This window comes from Capsicum annuum, chromosome 6 (genome assembly GCF_002878395.1).
Source record: "Capsicum annuum cultivar UCD-10X-F1 chromosome 6, UCD10Xv1.1, whole genome shotgun sequence".
Classification (NCBI taxonomy): Eukaryota; Viridiplantae; Streptophyta; class Magnoliopsida; order Solanales; family Solanaceae; genus Capsicum; species Capsicum annuum.
This window is the reverse complement of record NC_061116.1, coordinates 624,417-634,371: the sequence shown is the minus strand read 5'-3', so window position 1 is coordinate 634,371 and position 9,955 is coordinate 624,417. Positions and strand designations below refer to the sequence as shown.

The following is a 9,955-nucleotide window of genomic DNA, read 5'->3' as shown; positions in this document are numbered from 1 at the left end:
GGACCATAATGAGCACAACCTTGTTAAGTAAGATGAATTCTGTGCAAGGACATCAACTGATGAAAAGTTGCATGCTCTAATGAAGACAAAGTTCTTCACTGGTATCTTTATGTTCCCTTTTAACCTGTCAAAAAAAGTTTTCATGGTCCCTTCCTGCCTGTATTCCACTGAGTTCCTTTATCCCTTGCCATAATGGTATGTTGTATAGAAAAAGGACAGCCCGATGCACTAAAGCTCGCGCTATGCGCAGGGTCGGGGAAAGGGCCCCACCACAAGGGTGTATTTTACGCAGCCTTACCTTGCATTTCTGCCAGAGGCTGTTGCTAGCCTTACCATATGGCATGTAGTATGAAAGCAGTAAAAGACTATAGTGCTCGAATTCTTTAAAAATGTCAACAGGTGCATGTTCGATCCTCCAAAACTGAAGTAGTTCATTTTTGAGGATCCGACATAACTGTGACAGCATTTTGGAGGGTCGAGCAACATAGAACTACTACAACAACATAAACCAATGTAATCCCAGAAGAAGCAACATAGGAACTAAAAGAAACACAGGTAACAAGTGAAACAAATAGATGTACACAGAAGAAATACTTTCAAAGCTCACTCTTTAACTGTATAATATATGTGCAAAATTTACAAATCCTCAAAGTGCCAGAGACTATAAAGGGAAACAACAGCGCCTTGAGGATCGTCAGAGTCTGCTAACTGTAATGCTATATCCAACAAGAACCAGAACTCTTACAACTCCAACGACACAAAAATTACAAGCAACTGGAAACATTGCCTCATTTGCGCAAGTAAAGAAACAAACTTTTAGGGGAAAAATCAAATAGGATGCAGAAGAAACTCTATGTAACAAAAAAATGCAATACCACTCTCATTCACTCTCCACGAAAATAACTTCAAAAATGAAAATAAAAGTTAAGAATGATGATAAAGGAATTGGAAATTCATTCCTTATTTCCTGCTTCCAGCTTTTCGCTTCATATCAGCAGTCATGGCCTGTCTTCCATTCCGCTGATTGTGGCCAACTCCACTTGTCTGTCGCGATGGTGGAGGCCCTACTTTATGAACCGTATTCCTAAAACAAGCAGATAAATGAAATGGTTATTAGAAGATTGCTATTTCATTTCCTATTCTATTAACAAGCGTGTTACTTTTACAACAACATACCCAGTGTATCCATCCCCACATAGTGGGGTTTAGGGAGGATAAAGCGTACGCAGTCCATACTTCCAATAGACCCACGGCTCAGGACAAGTGTGTTACTTTTTGAGATACAAATTAACCACTAAGTGGCTGGGATTAGGACTAACCTTGATTCGGGGATCTTTCCCGGCTTTGTATTTGGCTTCTGCATCTTGGAGCCATTCCCACTAGGGAAAGTGTTAACTTTTGAGTTATTGAATTGCCAAAGCAAATCTGGCTCGGATGAATCGCTGGTTGTGGCTTCAAACTCATCTAAATCTTCAGTAGTCGTGATGTCAAAATGGTTGCTCATTTGGAAAAGACTACTTGACTTTTCTTGGTATACTTTAGATGAATCTGAAAGAAACTTCTCATAAAGTGCATCAGAACCATTGCCTTTTTCGGATTCCCAGCATCCAAACAGGTTTCCAACTCCACGAGCAGCGTCCTGTTTGTTCACCATGACCTTGTCTACCCACTCACCTGAGCTCATGTGGTTATCATCTTCTACATAGTTATCGGAAGGACTGCTTACAGGTGGCCAGGGAGAGGAGTTTCCTAATAATTCATCAAGATCAAAGCTTTGGCTTCTTTGTCTGAATGCAGAATTACTAGAGACCTGTAAATTAAGCAAATTAGAATATGCTACACATGATGATAACTGCATGCATCAAGAAGCTTATAAGAATCTTTAGGAGCTATTTCCTTGTATCCTCAGATTTAGTATTTAGCTATATAGCGAGAACACCAGAAAACATTTATCGATTCAGATACTTTTCACGAAGTAATTCAGATTCTTATTAATATGAAGAGCACCATGGGAGTACTATTAAGTCGTTTGGTATGCGGGATGAGATGAGAAAGGATGTCCCATGGGTTTATTTTATCACACCTTCTATAAGGCTGCGTACAATACACCCTTGTGGTGGGGCCCTTCCCCGAACACCGCACATAGCGGTAGCTTTAGTGCACCGGGTTGCCCTTTTTTACCGTCTAATCATCTATATAGGATAGTAATCCCACCATTTTAGTACAAATAGTGCGATGAAATAATCGCGTGATTAGCGAATACCTCAAACCAAACAGGGATAAAATTATCCCCGGATTATTATCCTTATCCCACATACCAAACGATCCAACAGTATTAGATGTCAGTAAAATATTCTTCTGCTACACAGGAAGCGGTCTGCTATTTTATCCTTGAACTATTGATCTCAACTCGGTCGTAGAGAGTTTACCTCTCTGTTGCCTCCATCCTCGATTGGTCTCCTCCGAATGTTTGAATCCGCGGACATTTCTCTTCCTTGTAGATTAGATTGAAAAGGTGATGACTGCAAGCCACATGGACTGCTAGTTACCTTATGACTCATGGAGACCGATTCTGTTTCTTTTCTTGCCAAGGCAGCTTTAAGACTAGCAATCTGATAAAAAGTAATCATACGTGAGCATGTATACATAGACTACAAACTCGTGCTATGATAAGACAGAAGGAATGACAGGCGACAGGAGAAGAGATTCGTTGTACCTGTTCTTTGAGCTCTTTGACATCTGTAGCGTCTTTATTTACTCTGGCAGCACCAAGTTCAACAGTAGAAACACGTTCAGCAAATTTGAGCGTGCTAATTGTTTCTCCTATGGCATCGGGTTCAGGACTTATGTGAACAAACATCAGTGTTTTGGCTTGGCCACCTAAAAAGAATGACATCCAAAACCATATTTTACTTAACAGAAAGAAGACAACCTCAGAAGATACAAGCTTGATCAGTTCACATATGCCCTTACCTAGTGAGTCTTGGAGTAGTTGTGTCAGTTTGCTGTTACGATATGGAACGTGTCCGTTCTTTTGTGCCAGGGCAGAGATTACATCACCTAAAGCTGAGAGAGACTTGTTTATGTGCTGTGCCTCTTTAAGTCTATCTCCTGTTACTTCAGATTTGTCTACTCTCTCACTTCCAGCAAGATCAACCAAATGCATACAACCGCGAAGAATGGCTCCAGAAGTCAAATCTCTTCCTTGGACATGAACAGTTAAGCAACTGCAGGCCAAAAACAAGGTAAGAGTTCTCATTTTCACTAAAAGTTCTTATAAAGTAGTACTAGAAAGTAAACAAAGAAAGATCGGATATCCATCAAACCTGTGAGAGCGGCTACTGCGGTCATTTAGTGCTGTTGCACTCACTGCACGATTCCTTTGCCCAAGATTCATCAAATCAATGACATCGGAAGTTGAAGTCACACGAACCAGGCTTGCATCTGGTACTGTTAGTCCTTGAGAAGCACTACGAATTTCTAATGTAATAATCGGTTAAGGAAGACAGGAAGTTGAAGACTGAGAAGTGGACTGATAACAATTACAGTATATTGCTATCTTCAAACATCAAAAAGATTAACTGAAGAGAACTGCAAAGGATATCTTTTGTGTACACCATCAGAAACAAGAAGATCCCTAACTTGTTCATTATATATCTCAATCATTTGGACAGACACATCATAGAGGAAGGTGTCCTTTCTTTGTTCTGCAAGCAGGAATAGATCGCCTAACGCCCTGTAGTTTACACCTCGGCTTTGTTCTGTAAGATCCTTAGGCCCCGTCTGAATAGAAATTTACAATTCTTAGCACGGAAAAGGGAGGAAATATGGCTATAGTTGTACATATGAATTTCTTTTTATCTAACCATTGTGAAAGTTTTTCCTGATCCAGTTTGGCCATAAGCAAAAATGCACACATTGTACCCATCCAGAACTGATCTAATCAGTTGTTGTGTGTCCGAGAACACCTCTCCTGCCACACACACACAAAAAAAATAGAGCAGAAAATAAGCCATGAAAAGAGCTAAGAGATGCTAAAATCGAAGTATACGTGCTATTTTAAGGATGGTCTAACCAACCTTGACTCGCGGAAGGTCCAAATACTTTATTGAAATTGAAAGTTTTGCGCCCTTTCCCATTCTTCGATGGAACACCTATTGTAATGCTACCATCGTCTATATGATCCACATTGCTGATATAACTTGATTGCCCAGGCAAAAAGGGTCTTACTCGACAATATACTCTTATACTTCCTGAACGGGAGCACAAAAAAGTAACCTTTTCATTTCAAAACATGAATAAGAATGAAGATGTACAAAGTGGGGACTTTACAATAACGATACCTTTAAGGTCCTGAACTTGATTGTAAAGCTTCCGGTTTTCTTCAAGAACTCTATGATAACCAGAAGCTGCGTGTGCTAGACCATGTATGTGCATGCCTAATGCAGGGATATTACAAGATAGATGGAAACTCAGATCAAAGAATCAACAACAGAAAAGAAAGGAAGAGAAGGGGAAAAATTGTCGAGTGCATTGACCCTACCGATATTTTGCATTTCTTCATGAAACTTCATTTGCATGAACTGCATACCCGCTTTTGTAGTCAAAAGAGTTTGTTTCAGGTCCTACAACGGAACATTATTGCTCGTAAATATAGGTGGAAAATCCAGAAGTTCTGTCAGTGTCCGATCATGCCTAGTTCAACTCTTACCTTGATGTCTCTTTGCTGTTGGTCAATAAATGTGTTCTGCATCATCTGAGTTCTTTTAAGTTCCTCATTGACGATGCGATTCTCTTCTTTCACTAGTGCTAAATTTCTTTGGTCAACCTAATTGAGAAAGAGAACAAGAACAAAAAAAGGCACTAGTATGAGTGACCCTCTATTTACATGAATAAGTACCTTATGATTTGCAAAAATCAGAGGCATTACCTTTGCGCTGACTGACGCATGTTTCTGAAGGAACTTGTTGCCGCTGGAAACTGTTGAGTCCTTTGGAGTTGCTTTGTTCTGATAGAATGTTATGTGAATGCAGTGTCAGAGAAGAAGACGAAAGATGAAAACAAATGCAACAAGGCGGAGAAGCTAAACTTACCAGTTGTATTTGGCTTGTAATGCGCTGCTCAAACTCCTCAACGACCTTATTCAGAACTGATTCCACAAGCTGCAGCAAGTACAACATTGCTGTATCTTAGAACAACGGCACTAGATACCAAAATACGATGCACTGTAGTGGCAGACGGCTTGATCACAGTTTACCCCGGTGAGTTTTTACTTCTTCCCTACTAATTTTAAGTTCGCCTTATAGTTTGGTCCCTCTCTCTACTTTGGCTAAATAGCGAAAATACAAAGTAACTCTCTTGAAAATGATGCAGGGAACGAGAAACTTGACGCTTGGACAAGTGTTTCTTTTGCAACTACAAGAATCTAGACGGAAAATTTATCTGAATACAGCAAGAAATTTACTGAATTTCAACTTACATTCGGAACTTCTTCAGGTTTCTTATCAATCAGAATTGCACGAACAAGGTTGCTCAACGAAGAGCTGGACTGTGAAAGAGAAGATTTAATCGATGAATCATGCCATTGAACCGTTATTGGTGATGCATGAAATGTTCGTCAAGCAGAGTCTACCTACCATTTTGTTACTTTCAGCGTCAGTGCATACGCCATTTGCAGATTTCTCATTCATCGACATACTCCTTGACAGAGAACTTGAGAATGGCTCAGAATTTTTGCGCACGAATTGTTTTGCTGATGTTGTAGATTTCACATTTCCACCAAATTTCCAGACTCCAGGCCCACCTGTCTGCTTCCACTCGCCGTAGGCTTTAAGTCCCAAAACACAGTTGACAACTCTCGACGATTTTCCACCCTGATAATTATATGAAAAGAATGCAGCTTTATCAGTGAATGCGCGAGAATGACAATGCATCACCACTAAGACTCAAAACCTTTGTACTCAAATTTCTATTAGACATACCGATATTTCAGTAAATAGGTAACAGACCTTGCATTACTATGAGTAAAGGGAAGCCTGGTGCACTAAAGCTCCCGCTATGCGCAAGGTCCGGGGAAGGGCCCCACCACAAGGGTGTATTGTACGTAGCCTTACCTTGCATTTCTGCCAGAGGCTGTTTCCAAGGCTTGAACCCGTGACCTCCTAGTCACATGGCAGCAACTTTACCAGTTACTCCAAGGCTCCCCTTCCTTGCATTACTATGAGTAATAGGTTATTTTGGCAATGTGGCTAGCAACATTAAGGCACTATACGCACCTGTTCCAAATCCGATGCCTCGAAAGAAGGAATCCCCAACTCATGTGCTGCGACCAAAAAATTACGGACATTCTCAAAGTACTGATATGCCGACAAGGCTGCTCCATCGGGAATAAGTGCAGAGTCAACTGGACTTTCAACAACCTGCAGTTGTCGATAAAGGTCAGTTTTTGAAGGTAAAAAGAAAACCAGAGGCCACAGCGAAGATTTTCTTGGACATGAATCGATCTGAATGACAGAGAGGATTCATATAGACGGCCCTGATGGATTGTATTTTACCTTAGACACAGCTCCAGGCTGCATTTTGTTAAGTACATTGCAAAGAATTATTCCACTCCTTAAGCCAAGCCTGAAGTCTTCCTCAGAAGGCTCAGCTGGTAAATCTTTTGCTCCGACAAATCCCACCACCTTTCTCAGCCACGCTGCCGCTTCATACCTCCTTGTCGCTACAAATCAAAGATTTATTTCGATGTCATTCTTTATACGGTAGAAAATAAGCAGTCAAACTAACGCGTTTTCAGCAATTAGATATGGATTGCTGAACATTACATAGAATATTCGACACTTCTATTTACTTATGTTTGCTCCGCAAAATTAAGGTCTGCGTACATTCTACCCTCCCCTCTCCAGACCCCAAATGTGGGATTACACTAGGCACGTTGTCGTTGTTGTTAACATTAGCAACATTAAAATCAGTTTCAAATCCATGCTTCTCTTAGTCTATTGAAGAATGAGCTAACTGAGTACATAAAAAGGCCAGTAACAAAGACTCTCCAACCAAAATAGTGCTGGAGCTATATTCAAATTTTAGTTGGATCCCCTTCGCCGGAAAATTACACTGCACATATGGGTAAATCTCCTTGACACAAGTAAAACTTCGGTTGTAGTAGTAAAGAAGCAACAACAACAACATACCCAGTGTATTCCCACAAAGTGGGGTCTGGGCAGGGCAGAGGCGGAGCTACACTTGAGATAGGGGGTTCATCCGAACCCCCTTCGACAGAAAATTATACTATATATATAGGGGTTGAAATTATTTTTTATGTATATATAGTAGATGCCGAACCTCCTTCGATTAGTTCGTGTTTACTTGTGAACCCTTTGATGAAAATCCTGGCTCCGCCACTGGGAGAGGGTAAAGTGTACGCAGTCCATACCACTACCTCAGATGAAGTAGAGATGTTGTTTCTGATAGACCTCCGGCTCAGGATATATAACAGTATAAAACAGAAAAAACGTAAAAGCACACAACAAGATGGTATAACACACTGCTCACAAGGTACTACTAGTGTAGTAGTAAAGGTAATACAAAAAACAAGTTGTTCAAGTTACACTATATCAGTTTTCTGAATAACAATGCTGAAACACTTCAATAGCCACAAATGAAGAAATTGCAAATTGGCAACAACAACAACAACATACCTCAGAGTGTATTCCCACAAAGCGGAGCCTGGGGAAAAGTGTACGTAGTCCATACCACTACCTCATATGAAGTAGAGAGGTTGTTTTCAATAGATCCCACCACCTAAGTTGCGCGGACTCTTCACTTTTGATGCCACACCCGTGTCGGATTCTTCAAAATACACTTCTTTTGGCGAATCCGACATGCACTTGTTGACATTTTTGACGAGTCCGAGCAACATAGCCCACCATTGCCTCAGATGAAGTAGAGAGGTTGTTTCCGATAGACCCCCACCCCCCGGTTCAGGACAGATAACAGTATAACAAACAGAAAATATAAAAATAAAAAGGAGCACAAGAAAGTTACCAGCTTCCTCTGCGCGGCGCGCATCCAAATCAAGATTTCTTGATCTGTTTCCATGCTGCTGAAGAACATCTTCCACCACAGATGCCACAGAGAAATACAATGCTCCATCAGCAGCCATTCTTGTTTCAATATCTAACAACAAACCTTAAAAGACCAGATTTTTTTGTCAACTAATCTGAAACCAAGCTCTCCAACATCAAAATTCTCAATTCTCCAGTAAAGATAAACCCCAAATGTGAATGATTCAAACTCAGCTTTCTATAACAACAAATTTGAAGCCAGGCTTTCGACTATCGGAATTCTCAAGAACAGTTCTTTATGGCAGCAAACTTGAAACCAATCCCTCCAACATCAAAATTCTCAAACCCCAAACAATTCTTTTGACCAAAAAAACCAAAATGTGTTGATTCAAACACAGTTTTTTCTGGCAACAATTTTGAAACCAGGCCCTCCAAAATAGCCAAATGTGATGATTCAGACACAACTTTTTACTGGAAACCAAATTTGAAACTAGACCCTCTAACACCAAACTTCTCAAGATTGGATTTTTATGGCAAAAAAACTTGAACTAGACTCTCTAACATCAAAATTCTCAAGCTTCCAACAAACCCCAGATAGTTCTTTTGACAAAAACAACAGCCAAATGTGATGATTCAGACACAACTTTTTATTGACAACAAATTTGAAACTGAACCCTCTAACACCAAACTTCTCAAGATTGAATTTTTATAGCAAAAAAACTTGAACTAAACTCTCTAACATCAAAATTTTCAAGGCAAAAAAATGGAAACCAACCCCTCCAACATCAAAATTCTTTTGAGTGAATACTCAAATATGATTATTCAAACTCTATTTACATTGAAAGCTAAAAATTGGGACATATAAGACATATAAATAACATATAAACAAGAAAGTACACTTGTTCACCAAATTGTTTGTGTATAAAACAATACACTACTACTAGTAAAATGGGGCTTATAAAAATTTTTCTTGAAATTCTTTTTAGCTTTCTATAGAGTTGTACACTACAAGCTGGTACTATAAACTTTGGTGCTGGCCAAAATTCTCTTCTTTTTCTCCTTTTCCCCCCCACCTCCCCCTTACAAAAGCAATAAGCTTTCTTTCTTTCTTTGCTTTTTTATACAAGGAATATGATTTTTGTGTACAAGAGCCACAAGTTCCCAAGCCTAGCTCCAAACCTCTTTCCCTCCCTCTCTCTCTCTCACTCACTTCGTGTCGCTCTCTAAATTCAGACAAATGATATTGTTGTAGAGAAGTTTTGTTGTCCAAGCCTAGTTCCAAACCTCTTTCCCTCCCATTCTCTCTCACTTTGTGTCTCTCTCTAAATTGTTGTTATAGAGAATTTTGTTGTCCAAGCCTAGTTCCAAACCTCTTTCCCTCCCTCTCTCTCACTCACTCTGTGTCGCTATCTAAATTCAGACAAACGATGTTGTTATAGAGAAGTTTGGTCGTAAACCTACCTGATAGAGCTATTTAAATGAGTAAATCAGATCGACGACTTATATAGAAATGTGATTTTTTGTGCACCAGAGCAACAAGTTTCCAAACCTCTCCCCCCCCCCCCCCCGCCCCATTCACTCTGTGTCGCTCTCTAAATTCAGACAAACGATGTTGTTATAGAGAAGTTTGATTGTAAACATTACCTGATAGAGCTATTTAAACGAGTAAATTAGATCGATGATTTATATAGAAATGTGATTTTTTGTGCACTAGAGCAACAAGTTTCCAAACCTCGTTCCCTCCCTCTCTCTCATTCTCTCTGTGTCACTCTCTAAATTCAAACAAATGATGTTGTTATAGAGAAGGTTGGTTGTAAACGTTACCTGATAGAGCTATTTAAACGAGTAAATCAGATCGACGATTTATATAGAAATGTGATTTTTTGTGCACT

At 39.8% G+C, this 9,955-nt stretch overlaps 1 protein-coding gene and 1 long non-coding RNA gene across 3 annotated transcripts; one reads left to right on the top strand and one right to left on the bottom strand.

Moving 5' to 3' along the window:
- Positions 1–591: 591 nt before the first annotated feature.
- Positions 592–9,184, bottom strand: LOC107855119 (kinesin-like protein KIN-14I). 2 transcript variants are annotated; one of them, XM_016700109.2, is made up of 19 exons: positions 8,044–9,184; positions 6,555–6,721; positions 6,276–6,419; positions 5,637–5,873; positions 5,480–5,548; positions 5,094–5,162; positions 4,931–5,008; positions 4,712–4,828; positions 4,544–4,625; positions 4,344–4,439; positions 4,080–4,253; positions 3,867–3,973; positions 3,605–3,783; positions 3,327–3,485; positions 2,974–3,227; positions 2,717–2,880; positions 2,430–2,612; positions 1,320–1,810; positions 592–1,084 (listed from the first exon to the last, which is right to left on the bottom strand). In XM_016700109.2, the coding sequence occupies exons 1-19, from the start codon at positions 8,159–8,161 to the stop codon at positions 961–963; spliced, it is 3,012 nt and encodes a 1,003-aa protein (XP_016555595.1). In that variant the 5' UTR covers positions 8,162–9,184; the 3' UTR covers positions 592–960. The 2 variants fall into 2 exon arrangements, with proteins under 2 accessions (XP_016555595.1, XP_016555596.1); XM_016700110.2 differs by lacking the exon at positions 8,044–9,184 and adding an exon at positions 7,698–7,971.
- Positions 4,824–6,060, top strand: LOC124899202. Its single transcript, XR_007056318.1, has 2 exons — positions 4,824–5,261; positions 5,374–6,060. It is a non-coding gene; the product is annotated as an uncharacterized LOC124899202 (long non-coding RNA).
- Positions 9,185–9,955: the final 771 nt, after the last annotated feature.

What these genes read in the sequence shown, in the direction of transcription:
- LOC107855119 (XM_016700109.2), bottom strand. Translation starts at nt 8,161, where the DNA reads ATGGCTGCTGATGGAGCATTGTATTTCTCTGTGGCATCTGTGGTGGAA. An exon ending in AACAGCAAAGAGACATCAAG is followed by an intron (nt 4,626 to 4,711) that starts GTAAGAGTTGAA and finishes GTTCCGTTGTAG; the next exon opens with GACCTGAAACAAACTCTTTT. An exon ending in TCAAAGAGCTCAAAGAACAG is followed by an intron (nt 2,613 to 2,716) that starts GTACAACGAATC and finishes ACTTTTTATCAG; the next exon opens with ATTGCTAGTCTTAAAGCTGC.